This window comes from Boleophthalmus pectinirostris, unplaced genomic scaffold, assembly GCF_026225935.1.
Source record: "Boleophthalmus pectinirostris isolate CB_2022bp ecotype Guang Dong unplaced genomic scaffold, ASM2622593v1 HiC_scaffold_9, whole genome shotgun sequence".
In the NCBI taxonomy this organism is placed as follows: Eukaryota; Metazoa; Chordata; class Actinopteri; order Gobiiformes; family Gobiidae; genus Boleophthalmus; species Boleophthalmus pectinirostris.
Window position 1 is genome coordinate 32,775,808 of NW_026571541.1, and position 23,103 is coordinate 32,798,910.

The 23,103-nt window shown below is 42.2% G+C and overlaps 1 protein-coding gene across 1 annotated transcript in view; it reads left to right on the top strand.

Moving 5' to 3' along the window:
• LOC110174043 (neurobeachin-like) overlaps positions 1 to 23,103 on the top strand; it is a 783,761-nt gene that overhangs the window by 225,902 nt on the left and 534,756 nt on the right. The window contains exons 12-13 of the mRNA XM_055166710.1: positions 5,044 to 5,152; positions 18,757 to 18,909. Of these exons, the coding sequence (XP_055022685.1) occupies positions 5,044 to 5,152; positions 18,757 to 18,909 (262 nt within the window). The remainder of the gene's footprint in view (positions 1 to 5,043; positions 5,153 to 18,756; positions 18,910 to 23,103) is intronic.

Sequence of the window (23,103 nt, forward strand, 5' to 3'; positions counted from 1 at the left end):
CGTGTCGTCTGTCTCTGTGTGCGCGTCTGTCTCTGTGTGTGCGCGTCTGTCTCTGTGTGTGTGTCTGTCTCTGTGTGTGTCTGTCTCTGTCTGTCTCTGTGTGTGTGTCTGTGTCTCTGTCTCTGTCTCTGTGTGTGTGTCTCTGTGTGTGCTCTGTCTGTGTGTGTCGTCTGTCTCTGTGTGTGCTGTCTGTGTCTGTCTCTGTGTGCGCGTCTGTCTCTGTGTGCGCGTCTGTCTCTGTGTGTGTCGTCTGTCTGTGTGCTCTGTGTGTGTCGTCGTCTGTCTCTGTGTGTGCGTCGTCTGTCTCTGTGTGCGCGTCTGTCTCTGTGTGTGTGTCTGTCTCTGTGTGTGTGTGTCATCTGTCTTCTGTGTGCGCGTCTGTCTCTGTGTGCGCGTCTGTCTCTGTGTGTGTGCGTCTGTCTCTGTGTGCGCGTCTGTCTCTGTGTGTGTGCGTCTGTCTCTGTGTGTGCGTGTCTGTCTCTGTGTGTGTGCGTCTGTCTCTGTGTGTGTGTGTCTGTCTCTGTCTGTGTGCGCGTCTGTCTCTGTGTGCGCGTCTGTCTCTGTGTGCGTGTCTGTCTCTGTGTGTGTGCGTCTGTGTCTGTGTGTGTGTGTCTGTGTCTGTGTGTCTGTGTCTGTGTGTGTGCGCGTCTGTCTCTGTGTGTGTGCGTCTGTCTCTGTGTGTGTGTGTCTGTCTCTGTGTGTGTCTGTCTCTGTGTGTGTGTGCGTCTGTCTCTGTGTGCGCGTCTGTCTCTGTGTGTGTGTCTGTCTCTGTGTGTGTGCGTCTGTCTCTGTTTGTGTGTGTCTCTGTCTCTGTGTGTGTCTGTCTCTGTGTGTGTGTGCGTCTGTCTCTGTGTGCGCGTCTGTCTCTGTGTGTGTCTGTGTGTGCTGTCTCTGTGTGTGTGTGTCTGTGTCTGTGTGTGTGTCTCTGTGTGTGTGCGTCTGTGTCTCTGTGTGTGTGTCTGTGTGTGTGTCTGTGTGTGTGTCTGTCTCTGTGTGCGCGTCTGTCTCTGTGTGCGCGTCTGTCTGTCTGTGTGTGTGTGTCTCTGTGTGTGTCTCTGTGTGTGTGTGTGTCTGTGTCTGTCTCTGTGTGTGTGTGTCTGTCTCTGTGTGTGTGTCGTCGTCTGTCTCTGTGTGTGTGTGTCTGTGTGTGTGTCTGTGTCTCTGTGTGTGTGCGTCTGTCTCTGTGTGTGTGTCTGTGTGTGTGTCTGTCTCTGTGTGCGCGTCTGTCTCTGTGTGTGCGTCTGTCTCTGTGTGTGCGTCTGTGCTGTGTGTCTGTGTGTGTGTCTCTGTGTGTGTGCGTCTGTCTCTGTGTGTGTGTGTGTGTGTCTGTGTGTGTGTCTGTGTCTGTGTGTGTGTCTGTCTCTGTGTGTGTGTCTGTTTCTGTGTGTGTGTGTCTGTCTCTGTGTGTGTGCGTCTGTTTCTGTGTGTGCGTCTGTTTTTTCCTGATATGGTCCAGCTCTATGTTGAACAGACATAGTCTGGTGGTACAAACAGTATCAAGTCTTTTTGTGAAAAGGGAGTTTGAATTGTGACAAAACTGTTTAGATCAAATGAAAAGATGATTTGTTAAAGTCGTGTTTTTCTGTTGTGGTGCTACAATAGAAATATTTCCTCAAATATGTGAGTTCCACTGTGAAAAACTGTTAATGTAGTGAATACTAAACTGTAGCGGTTCAAGTTTATTCCTCACTTTGTTCACACATTAGAGCGTCCTAATGAGTTAGGACATTACATCAACAACATCAGCATGCTAACCACACACTACTGTTATTATTAAATACATTTAAGACAAACACAAACACACAAAAGGAAACATGAGATTTGGTATGAATTGTTTATTGTTTTTGTTTATTTTATTCTTTAGTTTATTTATTTATTTAAATAATAAATAAACCAAAAAAATATATATTTTTTTGTAAAATTGTTTATTTGTTTTTGAGAAGTTAATGCATTTAAACACATTTCAACAGAAACGTTCTTTCCACTGAAATGGCATTAAATACATCTTATCAGTTGATGGTCTAAACTAATGAAACACCCTCCTCAGCCTCCAGAAGAAGTGTGACAGGGTGGACTTGCGGCGCGTGTGGAAGGCTCTCAGCTCGCTGTTGACATGGGTCACAACTGCTGCCTCAAAACGTGCAGTATCTTGTGCTGAAGCCGCCCTAAAGAGGGCGCAAGACGAGCCATACTGCACTTTTAGTTGTTTGGCCACTTTTTTGCCAATTTTCTTCAAATCTTTAAGGCTGATCTCATCATCTCCAACTACAACGATGTGCTCCTGGATCTTTTGGTGTAACTCAGCAGCCATCAGGATGTGATCCTGTTTGGTTATTTTGGCCATTTTGAAAATGCGTTTGACACAAGCCTCTGTGAGGATGTGGGACACTCCATGTCCACAGGAGGGAGCAGGTGGGCTGATCGTCTCTGTTTTGGTTTCCAGAGGAGAGGACATTTCGTCTGTTTGTTGATGCAGGGTGTGGTCTGGTGGACTCACTTCCCTCTCGGCCTCTGGCTCATGAGCAGTGACACTTGGTGCTGGTGAAGTGCAGCTCTGGTGCTCTTCAGGCAGAGCTGGACTCAGGCTGCAGACATCTTCACTCTGCTCTTGGTGAGTGGTGGTTTGGTCTTTGATGTCGTCATTTTCTGCAGTAACTCCAGTGAAGGCAAACTGGGACAGGTCTTCCACAGGGAGCACCTGTAGTTCCTCTGACGCAGGTTGCACTTCCTCCTGGAGCTCGTCATTCCCTTGGCTCAGGGATGTGGAGTCCTGGGACACATCAGGTACCTGCTGTTGGATTTCTGCAGGTGTCTGTTCCAGGACATTTTCAAAATGAATTTCTTGTGGAAATTCTGTTATTTCCTGAGGCTCTGGAGATATTTCTTCAGGTTCTAGCAGAGTCGTTTCCTCCTCTACCAGTTTGACCGAGCTACTCTGGGAAACAACTGGGGCAGCTTCAGCTGGTTTTCTTCTGGTGTATCCTCCAGAAGTCCACTCGTCACAGTGATGGTCTCTTCTGCTGGGCTGGTGACATCCTGTGCATGTGAGTGCTCTTCAGACACAGGGGTCACTGGTTTGATCTCCTCAGACTCAGGACGGGTGAGGAAGGCTCTCAGCTCGGTGTTGAGATGGGCCAGAATAGCTGCTTCTAAAGGTGCAGTATCTACTGCACAAACAGCTCTCAAGAGGGCGTGAGGGGAGTCATACTCCACTTCGATATTTTTGGCCGCTCTTTTGGCAATTTCTTCTAGGTCCTCAAGGCTGATATCAGCATCTCCATCAACAATGACGTGCTCCTGAATCTTTCTTTGAATCTCCTCAGCCATCAGACTGTGGTCCATGTTGACCACTTTTAAAGTGTGTTTGACACAAGCCTCTGTGAGGATGTGTGGTGCTCCATGTCCACAGGAGGGTGCAGGCGAGTCGATCATCTCCTCTGGTGGGACAGGATCTTCTGCTGGACTGACAGGGTCTACTGGGCTGGAAACTTCCTGCGAAGATGGAACCTGTGCAGGACTGGGCTCCTCTGGTGAATCTACTGAACCGTTTGTGGCGTCAGATTGTTCTCCTCTTTTAAAGCTTTCCTTCTTTGCTCTAAAAGCCCGCTGGAGTTCCAGCTTGTACAACTGCTGCTGCCGGACAACATGCTGCTGCAACTCATGTTCTTGGGCAGGGTGCATCTTTGGGTTGTGTTGTTCCATCAACTCCTTATACCCCATCATCTCCAGCATTTTGTGAGCTGCTCTGACCTTGGCTGCCTTCTTGTTGGAGGCCATTCCCTGGCAGGACATCTGGCCCACTCTTACCTCCACACAGAAGGTGGTGCTGTAGGCGTTGCGCTGCACAAACGAGACCACCCTGAATTCAGGAGCTCTCTGCCTCCTCACATCCAGTATTTCTGAGAGGGCGGTGATCGGATTCTTGTTATAAAAGTAGAATGGACGTTCCACAGGGGTCCACCAGATCTACGTGGGGTTTCTCCCAATATGGAGTCACATTCTGTGGCACTGGGAGCTGCTTCAGCTCCTCCACCACCTTTTGTTTTGTGGGTCCAAAGCCAAAACCAACATAGTTTCCCGCTCGTACTTCAGCGTGGAAGGTTCTTCTATGGGCTTGGCCGCCTACTTTTACCTCAAACTGGACGTGCAGATCGTGCAACGCAGCAAGATCATATAAACGCGTCAAGTCTGATTTGTAAACCTCCGTAGGTCTTTCTGCTTCCATCTTGTAGTTTGTAGTAGTCGCCATCGAGTTTTTTATTTGAGTAGTGAATCCGCCACCCACCCGAATTTAATTAAAATATTATTTTTCGTCACGTCATCCGCCCGACCCGCGGTTTAGCCGCGGAGTCCGCGGTTGTAACCGCAATCCGCGCATCTCTACTGGCTGACCCCAATTTGACCTATAAAAGAATCACAAATGAAACTTTTTGTGGCACAAAACGGCACAAACAAAGCACAAACAACAGACATAGTTTTTGTGTAGGTTTGTGTTTGCTGGGGGCTCACAGGTCGGACATCGCACGTGTTTCTCTTTATATCAATAGGTTTAATTGTTCCAAAATAAAAATTAAAATTAAAATGTGAATTTCTCCAGAATTATTGGTCCTATCAACACAAAATAAAAACTGTAGTGCTCTTTATGCCTGTCTGTTTTCAACAAGCTGGAAGAAGATCGAATTGAAAATTGAGATTGATCAATATGAGGGAAACAAATTGTAATTTTTTTTTCTTTCTCATATCGCCCAGCCCCCGAACTCCAGGTCTGTTTGTGATGAGGAAACAATATTATAACTTTGTTTTACTTTGCTCAAACAAATAAATAAAATAAATAAAAAATAAATGAACAACATAGATCAGGAAATAGAGTAATATGGGACCTTTAACCTCCTCAAATGGACAAACCCAGAATAGAATTGGTATGAGTGCGTTTCTGTAACAGGCATTGTTTTTGACCTTTTCATGTAAAGTTCTGTTTTCCAGGTTTTGTAAATATGATTTCTTTATTTTCCTGTTGATCTTTTTATTTTCTGTGCGTTGCAGTGCCTCTCTCCTGAGCCTCCTGTTCGAGCTCCTCAAAAGCTCTGTGTCCATGCAGGAGCAGATGTTGGGCGGGAAGGGCTTTCTGGTGATCGGGTATCTGCTGGAGAAGGTGAGATCCAAAGCTCTTGCAATGCTTGAACCTCATCCAAGACAAATGTTTATTTTATTATCACCAAAAATACTCAAAATATCATGAGATTTCCTATTTACATTAAAGAGAGGGTATGTTTTTATTTATTTACTGCTAACACATAACACATTCATAACACCTTTAGATCTCCATGTTGCCTTTTATTGTTTTGAAAATGCTCTATTTGCCGAAAACAATGTATTAATATGTTATGTAAGTTTAATTTTCATTTTTGATGCTCTGAGTCTCCCCTTCCTTTGCTCTCTGCACTAAGTCACCCCAAGCCTGCACATTGCATCAGATTTGTGAATTTGTTGCGTACAGTTGTTTTGTTTTTATATATTTATGGAGAATTGTCGTGTGGAAGCAATGAAGAAAATCTGACAACTACACGTAACTCGGAATTTACATCAGGAGCGTCAACAACACGTAACGTAAATCCGTGTATCATTCGTTCATTTGTTTTTCAAAATAAAACCAAAAATAAGAAAATGAAAAAAGAACTATTTTCTTCATTGTTTGTCTCCAAAACCAAAATGAAAAAAACGGATAATGATTCGTTTTTTCAGTTTCTGCGATGCCGGACTTTCTGCTTTCTGCGATGCCGAACTTTTGCGCCGTATACGGACTGAACCAGGACTGATCCAGGACTGAACCAGGACTGAACCAGGACTAAACTGGTCTCAGTCCCTATATGGTCCTGGTCTCACTCCTGGGCCCAGTCCCGGTCTGGTTCTGGTCTCAGTCTTGGTCTCAGTTGTGATCACCCGACAGTCTACACGGGTGCACCTCCGGGCCCATCCTGACACTCAGTCCTGGTTGATTCCTGGTTTAGTTGTGGTGTAGTCCTGTTTTAGTCCTGGTTCATTCCGGCATCGCACTGTACGTCACGGGAAACGGCCGTTATCTTTTTTTTCCATTTTTCATTTAAACACAAAATCGAAAAAAATGAAAAAAACAAATAATTTTCCTTTTTTTTTAATTTTGGTTTTGGAGACAAATAATGAAGAAAATAGCTGTTTTTTTAGCTGATGGTTTTTGAAAAACAAATGAACGAATGATACACGAATTAATGTAGGCAGAGCTGCTTACATGGGTACTTTTAAAATCTTCAATTTACACCAGAGGCAAGCAGAGTAAACACTAAACTTTTTACATTGCTTAAGTATTCATTGTTGATTGGATGATTAACGTTTTAAATCACAATACAAAAGTTGACAACAAGAGAGCCAGTGCTTTGCAGCGATAACGAGCCGTATCTGTGGTGCGGCATTAATTAAGCCACTCACCATTTCACTTTGGTCGTCTGCACGTCGTTTCCTTCAGAAGTTGTTCTTGTAAAGTTTCTGTCTGATGTCGTAAAGTGTTTTATATTTATCCTCCGCGGCTGTAAACTTTCCGTAGTCCATCACGAGTCATTCCCCGAGCTCCTGGATGCGACAGCGTTTACGCGACTGTAGTGGTTTTCGAGAACGTGCTTTGAGTGGGCATCGGAAGTTTATTTCGATGCCGTGTGCCTATTTTCTGTCTTTCCCCTGATAAAAATCCTGGAGACGCTCTGTTGAGACGCTGCAAAATTAGAACTTTATCCTAATTTGAGCAGTGCGTAGAAGGGATGGGCATTCGATTAAATTTTCTTAATCGATCGTCTTAAGAATTAACGATTATCGATTAATCATTAACGATTTTAATATTAAAATTTATCATCATTATTATTACTATCTGCACTGCTAATCTGCATAAATAAATTCAACTTTACAACATATAAACCGTAACCACTCTAGCGCCACATCAGCCCGTTTGACATTATAATGTGTTTAATTCAGTTTTGCGCAACTCTCACAGAAACGAAACTTAAAACCGCATCACTAATTTACATAAACTAAGTGAAGATAAAACTACAGCTCTTGTGCGCTGATGCGACACGACTCAGTGGAATACAGGTTAGTGTGACCATATTTGCGTTTGTCAAAACCAGGACACCGTACGGGGGGAGGGAGGTGGGGACTCGTCATCGACATTGCGCGACTCTCACCTGGCAACGCTTTTTCCCACTGGAGACTGAAACATATGTGCTGCTTTGTACACTGTGCACATGGCCTCACACTTGTCCCGAACGCAACAGAAAGCGTGGAATTTCTTGTACAATACGCATTTGTGCTTCGGTAAGTTGCAGACTGACCGACTGTTTGTGTCTCGCTCCTTCTGATGCAGAGAGACACATGTACACACCTGTTTGGTCACGCTACGCACAGCAACCTACATTTGGTTTGTCGATTAAAATGAACGGAATCGATGAAATTCTTAATGATCAATTATCGATTAATCGACTAATCATGCCCATCCCTAGTGTGTAGCGTCATGACGGCTGTTGGACGCACGTATGACACTGCTGGTGTTAAATTGCCCAACCGGTTAACATGGAAAGTGAAACATGCAAGGAGGTTTCGAAGTAGCCAGGCTGGTGCTACCTAGCGCCTCCGCTCAATTTCGTTTCTCTCCAGCGACTAGGTCAGGAATCAGGATACAATAGATGGTTTGCAAGAATCTCGGAAGTTGTAAACCGCGCACCGGCCAATCAGTGAAGAGCTGTGAAGCCATGACGTCAAACTCAAGCGCCTGTCTGGGTCCCAACAGTAAACAAAGCAGAGAACACCGCGACGGGAGTGTCGTCTGAGCGATAGGTCCATCAGCTACACGCGACGAAGACAACAGATATACGACATGTCACCACCAACACCGGTGACAGTGAAGATGGCATGCAGCTAGCAGCCGAAACATGTCAACAAGGTAAACACCCTTTACTGCATTGTCTTTAAAAAGAACCCAAGAAGTTAAAGTAAACAAAGCGGTCGAGATAGATGTAGACGAAGACAGACATTCTGTGTTGGCAACGATTCCCGAGATCGAGGATTTAAAGTTGGAACAAAGTGAATGTTAGGTTGAATTTTATCAAAGGAAAGACGTTATTGCCCTTCTTCCTATGGGATTTGGCGCATTACGTACGTCACGGCCAAATAGCAGCGATCGGTTAAATAAAAAATAGTACCTGACTACCGTTGAGCGAATGAATCTGTCACGGGTTCGTCCGAAATAATTGTAAAAAATGATGGCTCAGTCGAAAAACGTCACTTAAGTGGGTTTTTATTCACACCACAGCTCCAAGTGCAGAGTGGAATATTTACAGTGACAAAAAAATGCGGTGGTAGAGTCCAACAAAAGAAGTATTTACAACAATATTTACAATAATCACACTTACAGTAGCCAGCACCCACGTAGTCAGGCCAAAAACAGACTCCCAAATGACTGGAGCTCCTTCCTTTTATACCCCTTAGCCCCTCCCCCCGGGCTAACCAATTAACAAAAAATGGGGTTTTAAAGGAGTTAACATAAGCAAACTGTATTGATGAACACAAATCAACTTGGATATAAACATAACTAGAAAAGCACTCAGAGAGCGCAGACCTCCGCCAAGGACTACCCCCATTTTTTAAATACATTGCGATAAAATCAGTCTTCTGGATCAGATCTGGATCAGCCTTTGGAATATGAAAGAGGATCCCATTGTCCATCCCTGAGTCAAATTTCATGGGGTTTGGTCAATAATTAACCGAGATATTGAGAAACAAAATTTTTGGCCCCATTTACCACAATGTTAACTAAAATTTCAAAGTGATCCAGAATCCAGGATTTCGTCCGGATCACCCCCAAAATGAAATCAGTTCTTCCTTTTCACATTTCCAACAAATCCTGAAAATTTTATCAAAATCGGTTCATAACTTTTTGAGTTATGTTGCTAACAGACAAACAAACAAACAGACAAACGCCAGCAAAAACATAACCTCCTTGGCGGAGGTAATAAAAATAACTTAAAGAACTCCTCATACGGTTAACCTAAATTCCATTAAATAACTTAAAAACCCAAAACGATACCCCAAATAGACCACAATGGTCGAGTCCACGATCACATGTCCCCCCTTCGACGCGCCACTATACTCTATTTAAAGCACGACCAGGAAGTGCCTCAGTTTGGCCCCCGAACCAGAGAACGGCGCGGGGGCTGCTGTTGGTAAATGTCCGTGGGCGTCGGCGTCGAGTGCGCACCCTCGAACGCACTAGCCGGGAAACCGTCCAGATGTTGGGGAAAACAGTGTAGAAACAGTCTATCAGAGCTTCGTTCTGCAAAACCGGGGAGGGGGGAGCACTCCGCACGCTCTTGGGCCAGACGAAGACACTTCGGTCGGGCGATGACGGGGCAACACGGGCGCTCCGTCACAGAATCCTAATGCTGCGGGGTGACTCAGGCTAGTTTCAAATAGTACCTGGGAGAGAGTAGCTCAGTTGGTAGAGCATTCGCCCACTGATCTGAAGGTTGGCGGTTCGAATCCAGCTTTCGACATAAACATCACAGGTTGAGCGGTCAGATCCACTGACCCACAGGTTGGCTGGTGTGATTCAAGCTCCCCATGTTGTTGTGTCCTTGGACAAGACGCTTAACCCACCTTGCCCACAGTGTCTGCGTACACTGGTGTGTGAATGGGTGAGAGGTTCCTTGTTGTAAAGTGCTTTGAGGTGGAAAAGCGCTATAGAAAAATGTGACCATTTACCATCGCTAAATTACTCAAACATGCATGGATGACATCTAAAATCTCTCCAGGCATGTTTTTGATCAGGGAACAACATTATAATATGATAGAAAGCTCAAAGAAAAAAAGTCATCTTTGCATAATAACCACTCTTTAATACATTCATACACCCTGAACACAGATTGTGAAGAAATATCTGTCTGCATTTTTATATTCCGCAAACCAGAAAGTAACAGTGGTGCGCTATTAGCTTGCTTACAAGTTGCTGTTAGACTTAAACTTAGAAAAACTTTATTAATCCACAAGGGAAATTACTTGGACACAGTAGCTCACGCCTCCCAATATATTATAACAACAAAGAGAAAAATATAAACGGTAATAATAACTTCAAAATAAGTTGCAAAAATAGCAAGAGACTGGTGTCAATACGGCATAATTATCAGGTCAGGCTGTAAGCTTTACCGTGACCGCAAACGTTTTTCTAAAAGTAAACAGTATTTATGGAGTACTGTTCTTTACCCATACACTTTTCTCCCTCTTCATCTTCGAGTTTGTACTTTCTCTTAAGACTTACATGAAACACAAACTCTCACATATCTAAATGAAACAGGCAGATGAAGCGCCGCGATATCCGTCCCGTTTTTGCCTGCTCGTCTTATCGGCGCCTCTATAATCCCTCTGCGTGTTTGAACTGCTCGCGTGGGGAGCGGAGGCACTTTTGGGGGCCTGTTCCTGTGTTATCTTCTCCCTCCGACTCCCATCTCTCTCATGACTCTGCCGTTTGTAGAACACAGCGGATCTGCCAGTAGACGCAGGAAATTGCACTTGAAATAAGAAAAAATTTAAACTTAAAGATGCGTTGTGTACCTTTTCTTGTGGAGGGTCTGCCAAATGTTTTTCTCCTTGCAGATGTTAGTGCTTTTCTCTGTTTGACAGTGTGGTATCAAACCTTTCGATATTCATGGGGACCAAACCAGAGCAAGTTACAGGTCAGATCTGTGGAGAGGTGACCCGGCTCACAGTCAGAATAACTGTTTTTAGAGGTGTAACGATACGCAAAAATCACGATTCGGTACGGACCTCGGTTTTGAGGTCACGGTTTGGTTTATTTTCGGTACAGTATGGGAACAGAATGCAAAACCATTTGTGTGTTGTTTATTTGTGTTTTTATTTAACTATCAGTTTGTTTTAACATTATACAAACAAAATAAATAAATAAATGCAAAGTGCTGCTTGGTAATACTAATAAGTTCAATAAAATAAATAAATAATCAACAAATGTATGAAATATTATAACAGATAAATAGATAAGATAAGATAAGATAATTCTTTATTGTCTCCCATGGGAGAAATTTGTCTTGGGACAGGGGGTAACGTGTTTTATCAAAAAACAGGACGACACAACACAAAGCAGCACATAAACAAACACCATAAAACAAAGTAAATATGAGACCAGTATGACCACGAGTGATGCACCAACAGGACCCTTAAATTATCCTTAACAGGCAAACCCTTGCATTCTTCTGTTCTATTAATTATTGCACATTCCCTAAGCCTATGTGCAGTTTTAGTTATAATTATTGCACATTTCCTAAGCCTATGTGCAGTTTTGATTGCACATTCCCTAAGCCTATGTGCAGTTTTAGTTATAATTATTGCACATTCCCTTAGCCTATGTGCAGATTTAATTATTGCACATTCCTTAAGCCTATGTGTAGCTTTAATTGCACATTCCCTACACCTATGTGCAGTTTTGATTGCACAATCCCTAAGCCTTTTATAATAATTTTTTAACTGAGTTTAGCAGTTTAACAGCTAGTAAATACCTTGTAAACAATAAAGAAAACTTTTCAAAAAGTAAAGCGCAGCACTAACAGTTTTACTCAATCTTCACATTTTTGTCCAGAAAAAAAAACTTGTCCACATTGTCTGCAGTAAGGACAGATCTGCTGCAGTTACAATGTCAATGGGGGGAGTAGAGATTTCATGCCAGCGAAAGGCAGAAGTTAGGACTGCGGTGCAACGATTGTAGTTTTGAAAGGATTAATGTGGTTCGGTGGGACGTAGTCAACTGCCACCCCAATCACGGACGAGTTCCCCCAGGAATATTAAAGAGCCGAGCCTTCTCTGTTGCTGCACGTGTAGTGGCAGAATGTAAACACACACAAATTATGCAAATTCACTGGTGCACAGGCCTGCACCGAACTGAATGTCCCGTACCGAAACGGTTCGTCACGAATACATGTACCATTACACCTGTACTGTTTTTAAAGGTGTTGCTGAGCTATAAAACAATCTGTAACTGAATAAATGTAAGGTAGAGCTGTTTAATGTCATACTGTGAAACATTCCAGACAGAGCAGTGACATATCCATAGAAACAAGCAGGTAATGGTAGCAAAAAGTTACACAGTGCACCTTTAAGTCTATGTTAGTTAAATGGCTCATTTTATGCCATTTTCTGATCTATGTTATAATTTTGTTTCGCACATGTTTAACACACAAACCCTGCGTATTTAGGCTGAGTTCTTCTCTGAAACAGAAAACACTCTGTTCCACCTTGTGACGTCATGTGGAAATACAGGAAGTGCTCCAATGTGTTTATAAACTCCACACACCTTTACTGGAATCATTTGGATCATTTCTGTCCTGGAATTGCAAATCTCTACTAAACTAAAGGTAAAAATGTAGCTGTTAAACTACCACTTCATGACATCACAAGGTGGAAGAGAGCATTTTGAGCTTTGGAAATGTAAACAGACTAATAAAAAGGGTTACTCAAACATGGGAATGAAACAAAACACAACTCCAGGTCTGTTTTTGAGGCGGTAACAACATTAGAACATGACTTAAAGCTCACAGGAGTCAGTTTTGCGTAATACAGGACCTTCAATTAATTAGAATTTGAATAGGCTGTTTATTTTATGTTTTACGATTTTAATAAAAGCCACTGTTAGCTCTGAGACACAGTGTGCTGGAGCTTGCACACACAGAGCCAATTGTCTTTCGCTCTCGGTTTGACTCTGCGATGCCGTTATCTGGAAAAGGAAATGAGGGAAGCCATTTGGATAAAAAGCAGAGGAGGATTTTTGACTGTTCAAATCAGGGACCAAATTAAACAGCATAACCTAATTGAAACTTTGTATTTTTCAATATTTTTCCACAATGACGCTGCAAGATTCATAACAAATTAATCAAAAGCACGATCTGAATGGACGCAGTTAACAAAGCGCAAAGGCTGCAGTTCGATAATTTCCTCCACAGACAACAACATCTCTCTTAGTCTCCATTAAATCTGCTAACCCTGTAGTTTAAATCTGTACAAACATGTTCTGAAATGTGATTCTTGTACTCGTTTGTCAGTTCAGAGTTCAGTCTTTTTGTCAGGTTAGGTCAGGTTGCTTTATTCGTACCTGTAGCAGAGTCCTGCACCGGGTCGGGTACCTGCAAATAGTTGCTGAAACGGGCGGGTTTTAACGCTCTGGAATTTTACGGGTGGGTATTCGGGCGGATAGTGATTACACACAGGCAGGTCAGGACTAAACCAGGACTAATCCAGGTCTAAACCAGGACTAATCTTGGACTTGAACCATGAGCCGTGGAGCGGGGGTGTCTGCAAAGCAGGATCGGGCAACAACTGCTCTTACGTCCGTGAGGCGCGGAGCTCTGAGCCGGTGCTTTTGCGGTCACCCGACGGTCTACACGGGTGCACCTCTGGGCCTGTCCCGACACTCAGTCCTGGTTCGGTTCAGGTTTAGTCCTGGTTTAGTGTTGAGATCAGTCCTAGGTTAGTCCTGGTTAGTCCTGTTTTAGTCCTGGTTTAGTTCTGGTTTAGTCCTGGTTTAATCCTGGTTTAGTCCTGGTTTAGTCCTGGTTTAGTCCTGGTTTAGTCCTAGTTTAGTCCTGGTTTAGTCCTGGGATCAGTCCTAGGTTAGTCCTAGGTTAGTCTAGGTTAGTCCTGTTTTAGTCCTGGGATCAGTCCTAGGTTAGTCCTGGGTTAGTCCTGTTTTAGTCCTGGGTTAGTCCTGTTTTAGTTCTGATTTAGTCCTGGTTTAATCCTGGTTTAGTCCTGGTTTAGTCCTGGGTTCAGTCCTAGGTTAGTTCTAGGTTAGTCCTGTTTTAGTCCTGGGATCAGTCCTAGGTTAGTTCTAGGTTAGTCCTTGGTTAGCCCTGTTTTAGTCCTGGTTTAGTCCTGGTTTAGTTCTGGTTTAGTCCTGTTTTAATCCTGGTTTAGTCCTGGTTTAGTCTGGTTTAGTCTGTTTTAGTCTGGTTAGTCCTGGTTAGTTCTAGGTTAGTCTTTTTAGTCCTGGTTTATCCTGTTAGTCCTTATCCTGGTTTAGTCCTGGGTTAGTCCCTGTTTTAGTCCTGGTTTAGTCCTGTTTAGTCAGTCAGTTAGTCTCTTTTAGTCAGTTTAGTAGTCCTGGTTAGTCCTGGTTTAGTCCTGTTAGTCCTGGGTCTCTGAAGTCAGTCTGTTATTCTGGTCCCTGGTTTAGTCCTGTCGTAAGTCCTGGTTTATTGCAGTCCTGGTCAGTCCTAGGTTAGTCCCTAGTTAGTTTAGGTTAGTCCTGTTTTAGTCTTGTTTTAGTCCTGGGATCAGTCCTGGTTTCGTCCTGGTTCAGTCCTGGTACCGCGACGCAAAAGTCCAGCATCTGATGAAGTGATGTTGTATTCTTGACAGTCGAGTTGCGTCTGTGAATTCGTATTCTTACTGAAAGCGTAATCGTAAATTTTCATTTCGTGATTGTAATTCTTGATGTCTTAACTTTTCAATTCGTATTCTGATGGATAAAATGCACACAACGCATTTTATGTACGACTGGACTCATTCGAGAGTTTACGAATATTTATTTTACTCTCAACTACAGACAAATGTGCATTCAAACCGCCTATTCGATCCTCATTTGGCGTTGTTGTTCATTGAGAGGTGCATTGAAAAAAAAATAAAGTGCTTCAGTTAAAATGCTTTAATTTGTGTGCGATTTATCACGGGCACGAGCGGGTAACGGGTGGAATGTTAACGGGTACGGGCGGGTGCGGGTCTCCAAAAATGACCCGTGCAGGACTCTGACCCTTAACTAAATTTGTTTTGCAGATTTGAGAGGCTGGTCCCACATTTCACATTTCATTCATTCAAATTATGTCCAATAAACGTATATAAAAACATAATTACAAAATAAAGTGTTACAGTGCTCCAATGCAGAATGGTTTGTTCCTTAAATAAATAATTTAATTCATCCATCACGCTTCGCTAAAAACACAATAAATACTAAATTAAACGATAAAAAAAAAATAAAAAATCAATAGATAAATAGATTACAATTTATTCATAAATTTATTCATTATTGTCACTTCTTCTGGACGTGTTTAAAATGTGAACTCCGAACAAAAGTTTTCAACATTATTAAAAGAGAAATCGTGAATCAAATCTAATCGAAATTGCAATTTTGTTATTTTTCACAAATTTTAGATTACTGCGATATCATTTATCAAAATACTACAACTTCTATCCTCCAACCACTCAACGTTTATCTATAACAGTCTGTGCAGATTCATTCTCCGCTGTCCCTTCAGAACTCACCACTGTACGATGTATCACCAGCTGTCCTGTCTTCATCTGTCCTCCCGACGTCAACTTCACTGGTTATTATTTATTTTTAAATGTATTAATCTCAGTTATCCTGAATATCTTAATTCCATTCAGATCCTCTTATAGTTTACGTCATGCAGATCAGATATTTTTTGTTGTCCCAAGAGTCAAAAAACAAATTGGAAAATACTCATTTAAATATAAAGCTGCTTCTGATTGGAACAATCTTCCCTCATCGATTCGTGCTTTAACTTCTGTCCCTTTATTTAAAAATGCTCTGGTTCAACATTTACATAACCCATGTAATTGCTTTTGATTATTTTCTTGAATTTTGTTGTTTATCTTGTTGTATCCTGTGATTATCTTTGAACTCTGTTTATTATAATTATTGTTATTTTTATTATTATTATTATTATTATTATTATTATTATTATTATTATTATTATTATTATTATTATTATTATTATTATTTATTATTATTATTATTATTTTTTTCAAATTTGTTTTATTATGTGTGAAACAGTCAAGCATGAGTGACTGTGTGACTGTGCGTGTGTGTGTGTGTTTGTGGTTGTGCTGATTTTGTTGTTTTGATGCTTATTTGAATTTATGTTTCCTACTCTTTGCCCGACTGTATCTGTCTTTTGTTGTTGTATTTATGAGGACCCCCTTGAAAACAAGATGGTGACACATCTCAAGGGGCTTATCCTCCAAACAAATACATTCAAATTATTTAACCCAAGCAAAAAACACCGTCAAATGTTTTTCTCCGTGTAGATGTTATTGCTTTGTCTGGAATGTTTCACAGTACGACATTAAAGGTTGTATGGAGGATTTTTTTTTGTTTCAAATTGTCAATGATAGATTATAAAGGTGCAGTAGCCTTGTAATTATGATGACCAAAAAAAAGAGAATAAAAATTCATCAACTCTGGACGTGGTGGGGCTAAACATTTGCCAATAGATAACGACACTGCCTCGTTATCTGTGAGCTGACAGGCTGTCAATCAAACTCCCTACGTTTCTAGTGTAACTGACTTGCCTGCGCCGCCGGTACGTGGTTTACGTACGTCTGTCACGCAGTCCACAGACGCAAGACGCACAGACGCTGTTTACTCCACCAACGCAACAGTTCTTAGCGGCTTTTTTTTACCTATATCTTCCTCGCAGTTCGCACAAAGTTTGTTGCAATGGCGACAAGAATCCAGGAGCAGTTCGCCGCAAAAGAAAGTCCGTTTTTGAGGTCGCTGAAAGAAGAAGACAAGGGGAAAAGCAGCGAAGCCAAACTAAGGTGATTCTTGTAAGATTCATTCCAGCGATGGCGCGACTGAAGCAGACGCAGGGTCTAAAGACTGACGCACTGGTCGCCAAATTACTCCTGGACAGGAAACTTCTGCTTATTATGAAAACGTACTTTTTTCCAAGAGCTAGACAAACGTTTTTCAGGACACGAAAACGATCCTATGTCTGAAAACGTAATTTTCAAGGCAAAGAAAGAGTCCGCTTGCTGCTGCGTGTTGTAGATCTCCGCGCAACCTTCTCTGCACCCCTTTCCTGCTCCTCTCCCCGCTGCCCGTTCCGCTCTTCCCCCTGCTCCTCACTTCTCCGGGCACGGAATCTCCCCTCTCCTCCTCTCCTCTCTCCTCTCCTGCTCCCTGCTCCGCTCTTCTCCCTGCTCCTCACTTCTCCGTCTTGCCTAACCAACACTGTAGTTAGTTGTTTACAAGTCATGTGCAGCACCGGCTGTAAACAAACCTGTTTCTGGCGTAAGGAGGAGGAGGGAGGAGGCGTTTCTACGTAGGAGCTGTAGGGGAGGGGGGTGGTTTCACACATGCGCAACATTTGAAAAAGGACAAACAGTCGCTGGATTTCTCGTTCCTTGGAAAATCCTCTATACAACCTTTAAACCTTTCTATCTTCACGGAGACAAAACCAGACCAAGTTACAGGTCAGATCTGCGGAGAGGCGACCCCGCTCACAGTCAGAATGCCTGTTTTTTTAGGTATTTTTGAGCGTTAAAACCACCCGTAATACAATGTGTTCTAATAATCTTCCAAAGCTCATTTAAAAATCATATAAGGTTTTTTCACAGAGGAGCAGTCGGAGCAGCACAGGGAGCACTTTGGCTCCTGTCCCACTTCAGGCTCCTGTTTTTGTCCCATCTGCTCGTCGTCTGCTCGGGACACACTCTCCCGAACCAAACCGGCCGTGCCCACACAGGAGACACACCAGGCAGATAAACACGCTTTTATTCTCAGCCAAATGTTGTTGTTTTTTTTTGTCCCATATAAATTCTCGCTACAGTCTCAGTCGAGTTGTCTATCGATACTTTGCAGTGACGTCGTGCTGGGGGTGTTCTACATGCAGGGCTCCCACTTATTTTCACTGATAAAATTTCAAACTTTTCCCATGACTTTTTCATGACCTAAAGTGAATTTCCCTTGTCCCCTTGTCCCCCTGTCTCTTTGTTTTCTTGTTTCCTTGTCTTCCTTATCCCCTTGTCTCTTTGTTTCCTTATTTCCTTGTCTCCTTATCCCCTTGGCCCCTTGTCTCTTTGTTTCCTTATCCCCTTGTCCCCTTGTCGTTTTGTTTCCTTGTCCCCTTATCCCCTTGTCCCCTTGTCTCCTTGTCTCCTTGTCTCCTTGTCTCCTTATCCTCTTGTCTCTCCTTGTCCCCTTGTCTCTTTGTTTTCTTGTTCCCTTGTCGTCTTGTCTCCTTATCCTCTTGTCTCTTCTTGTCTCCTTGTCCCCTTGTCTCTTTGTTCCCTTGTCCCCTTGTCTCTGTTTCGTGGTTCCCTTGTCCCTTGTTCCCTTGTCTCCTTATCCTCTTGTCTCTTTTTGTCTCCTTGTACCCTTGTCTCTTTGTTTCCTTGTCCCCTTGTCTCTGTTTCGTGGTTCCCTTGTCCCCTTATGCTCTTGTCTCTTCTTGTCTCCTTGTCTCCTTGTCCCCTTGTCTCTTTGTTTTCTTGTTCCCTTGTTCCCTTGTCTTCTTTTCTCCTTATCCTCTTGTCTCGTCTTGTCTCCTTGTCCCCTTGTCCCCTTGTCTCTCTGTTTCGTGGTTCCCTTGTCCCCCTGTCTCTTTGTTTTCTTGTTTCCTTGACTCCTTATCCCCTTATCCCCTTGTCCAGTTGTCTCCTTGTCTCCTTATCCCCTTGTCCCCTTGTCTCTTTGTTTTCTTATTTCCTTGACTCCTTATCCCCTTGTCCCCTTGTCCAGTTGTCTCCTTGTCTCCTTATCCCCTTGTCTCTTTGCTTTCTTTTTTCCTTGTCCCCTTGTCCAGTTGTCTCCTTGTCTCCTTATCCCCTTGTCCCCTTGTCTCTTTCTTTCCTTGTCGCCTTGCCTCTTTGTCTGCTTGTCTCCTTGTCTCCTTATCTCCTTATCTCTTTATCTCTTTGTCTCCTTGTCTCCTTCAGTCCTCCCGTGAGCACCTGAGCAGAGACGTCCTGGAGCACTTCCTGTCCTTCGCCAAATATCTGGACAGTCTTCCTCACGGAGCCGCTCTCCTCAAACAGCTGTGTGACCACGTCCTGCTCAACAGCGCCCTCTGGATACACACTCCACCTCAGGTCAGACACACTCCACCTCAGGTCAGACACACTCCACCTGTAAAGAACTGGAATAAAACAAATCAACTATTTAACTTGTGTCATTATAGACTGGATTACAAAACAATATTATCTTGAGTTAAAGTTGAAAGTTTTAGTTTTAGAGCATTTCCAGCTCTAAAATGGGACTGGACTATTTCTATACTCCGAACTAATCTAAACAGGATACTCAACTCCACATGCCGAAATACACAGAGGATTCATATAGATTGTTTATTTATAAAAAAAATTAATAAAATCACTTTCAGTTCAAACATAAAGGCTCCAGCCCAGTAAAAATCTGTAGTATTTTATGTTTTTTTTTTTTTTTACTCAAAATGATGCAAAATCATGTTATTAACATTAAATAGGACTAAACCAGGTCTATAATTGGACTAAACCGGGACTGAACCAGGACTAAAACAGGACTAATCTTGGACTTGAGAGAAAGGCAGAACCCCGAGCCCGTGGATCAGGGTGTCTGCAAAGCGCGATTGGCCGACGGCTGCACTTGGAGCTCTGTGCCGGTGCTTTCACCTGCGGTCACCCGATAGTCTACACGGGTGCACCTCTGGGCCCGTTCCGACACTCAGTCTTGGTTCAGTTCTGGTTTAGTCTTGATTTAAACCTGGTTTAGTCCTGTTTTAGTCCTCCTTGTTCAGTCCTGGTTCAGTCCTGGTTCAGTCCTGGTTCAGTCCTGGTTCAGTCCTGGATTAGTCTTGATTTAGTCCTGGTTTAGTCCTGGTTCATTCCTGATTCAGTCCTGGTTCAGTCCTGGTTCAGTCCTCTTGGTTCAGTTCTGGTTTAGTCTTGATTTAGACCTAGTTTAGTCCTGGTTTAGTCCTGGTTTAATCCTGGTTTAATCCTGGTTCATTCCTGGTTTAGTCTTGGTTCAGTCCTGGTTCCGTCCTGGTTTAGTCCTAGTTCATTTCTGGTTTAGTCTTGATTTAGTCCTGGTTTAGTCCTGGTTCAGCCCTGGTTTAGTCTTCGTTTAGACCTGGTTTAGACTGTTGTTTTTTTCAGTCCGTTTAGTTCTGTTTTAGTCCTCTTGGTTCAGTCTTGGTTCAGTCCTGGTTCAGTCCTGGTTTAGTCCTGGTTTAGACTGTTGTTGTCAGTTTGACATTTAAGTTGTAGCTATTTCCTATTATTTTTTTCATATCTCTCTATTTTTTTCTTTTATACCACGCCCACTACACCCCTGCACAGAACATAATTCATCAAATATTTTAACTGTATAAAAATCCACATCCCACCTCAAACCCACAGTTTGAAAACCACTGCCATAAAAGATTAAACACCCAAACCTGACGTGTTTACTTTGATTTAACCAGGGAAGTTTGACTGAGATTCTCATTTCTTTGTAATGGGGGTCCTGACCCAGACGGTACCTGTGTGCTTAGTATTTGATTTGACACATTTTGGGATCGTTGGAGGCTAACCCGGGGCGTAGGACCGTGCGAGCGAGTTCTTCTCTCTCCACTCTTTGAACGCTGAAAGAGCCTGGCCCAAATTAAAAGCGAAAGAAATTTTTAGAAGGCTCAATTAACTGAACTGAATCCCGACTGTTCACATTTCTCTCGGCTGAAATCCTATTAAGTTCCACGCTTCACTTTTGCCTCCTGTTGCCTCATGACTGAATTTTAAATGTTTCCTGTCACTTTTAAAGACTTTATCTTCTCTCGGAAATTCAGTTCGGTTTCTTCGCCAATTAGCGTCGAGTAAAAGATGTGGGATTCTACTTCGAGGGGGGATTATCTGCAAACATAACATATTTAGATCTGCTGGAAATAGATTTAGAAATGCTATATTTGCCGAAAACAAAAAAAGTTTCACCTTCTCTCCTCCCTGTGCCTCTTTGCTTTAAGTCACTCCCCCTTCAGAGCGCTATCTTCAGTAAATAATGAATAAATAATGAAACTGCTGCACATCGGATCAGGTTTGTGAAGTTGTAGTGTACAGTTTTGTGTGATGCTTTTGTAGGTTTATGGAAAAGTGCCATCTGGGAGCGTCTAGTTAACTGTAATGAGGGTTTGGGATCGGGATGGGGACTCAAACGTGCATGGATGAATGACTAAAACCTCTTCAGGAATGTTTTTATGAGGGAACAATGTTATCAGATGGTAGAAAGCTTAAAAAAATAAACTACTTTAAATTCCACGCTTCACCTCTGATTGAATTTTCAGTGTCTCCTGTCACTTTTAAGTAGTTTATCTTCTCTCTGCGTTTCATGATTTTTCACCATTAGTATTTGAGCCCGGTCAAGCAGAAGTAAACAACAAGGCCAAAAATTCAAGTTAATGCATCTGATATAAAAATGTATTGAACAGATACATATGTACTCTAGTTTATGAAACTGTTTACCTTTTTTCTGTACCATTTTTGGTTCTAAAGTTACATATGTTGTTAAACAGACCATGTATGAAACATGGAACAAAAATTATTTCCCAAATTTCAAAGACCTGAAAATCATGTAAATAAACTGATGTATTTCATCATATCTTGTGTTATTCCATCTTTGAACTGTTGATGAAGGTACATGATTTTTTTTTTTTTTATGTATTTAAAATGATAAAAATTAGCTTGGAAGGACTGACATATTTTATAGAAATAGTTTCCTTTCATTTTGAAGTAATATTAAAGTATTCAGAAGAAAAAAGAGACAAATTATACAAAATCATGCACCTTCTACTTGCTTGAACAATTTTCCCTCCGTTACTTTTCCCTCCGTTACCATGACCTTTCTTAATAAAAAATCTCATTACTCAAAAAGTAAGAGGTTTTTCAACCTAATCTTGTACCATATGGTAGAAAACTATATGAAGCAAATATTCAAACCAGTTTGTTAAGGATATGTAAGTGAGAACCACTAGTTATCACTGTTTGTATTTATTGCCCAAAAAGTGCTGCATATTTCATTCCCTCCGTTACCGACATGAGTTTTTTAGATTTTTTTGTCAACAACTTGAAAGAATATCACAGGTTTAACTTTTTCTCTGATTTTATAAAATAAATTTCCCCCAAAAAGTGCAACTTATTGTCCGGTGCTACTTGTATATGTTTTTTCTACTTCATTACGCATTTTTTGGATGGTTTGACTTATAGTCCAAAAAAAAAACAGTAGTTAATGTTATATTTAGTTAATACATTATCAATAAAAAGACACATACTTGTATATTTACAATCAAATATCAGATATCTTCTTGTAGTTGCAGATTGCCCCAGACATTTTTCATTTTCAACACCATTGCTCCGAGTTCATTTCTTGCTCCCATTTTACCAAACAGATTTTCCCCCCCGTATTCAGAACCCTCTGTACTTTACATAATGAAGCATGGAAAAAAGGGTCTGTGGTATCAAAGAGCAGCGTGCAGTGGCATGGAGCGCGGGCTGGGCCGACTCCCCATGAATAAATAACAGCACCAAATAAGTACGAGAGCGTGTGGAGGGCCCTCTGCCTGGGACCGGAGGAGGTGGAGGTGGAGGAGGAGAGGAGAAAGTGGCTCTGTAAATCATGTTTGAAAATGGGAGGGAGGGCTGCTGCTGCTTTTATTGCTGGAGACGTGATGCTGGACAGAGCTGCTATCACTGTTTTATAGTCCACTCTTCACTATTCAACTAGGTTTTGTTTTTTGTCTGGATGTCTGTGCACTGAATTTAGAAAGATATAAGCGTTTTGTTTTGTTTTTTTCAATTGTGAAAACTCTAAATAGCCCGCACTGTTCTAAAAAGGTAAAAGACATCACAATCACAACAGGTTCAGTCCTGTTTTAGTCCTCCTGGTTTAGTCCTGGTTCAGTTCTGGATTACTCCTGGTTTAGTCCTGGATCATTTCTGGTTTAGTCTTGATTTAGACCGGGTTTAGTCCTGTTTTAGTCCTGGTTTAGATCTGGTTTAGTCCTGTTGTAGTCCTGACGTTGTACTGGTTCAGTCCTGGTTCAGTCGTAGTTCAGTTCTGGATTACTCCTGGTGTAGTCCTGGTTTAGTCCTGGTTGATTTCTGGTTTAGTCTTGATTTAGACTGGGTTTAGTCCTGTTTTAGTCCTGTTTTAGACATGATTTAGTCCTGATTTAGTCCTGGTTCAGTTCTGGTTCAGTCCTGGTTTATTCCTGTTTTAGTCCTGGTTGTTAAATCCTGTTTTAGTCCTGGTTTAGATCTGGTTTTAGTCCTGATTTAGTC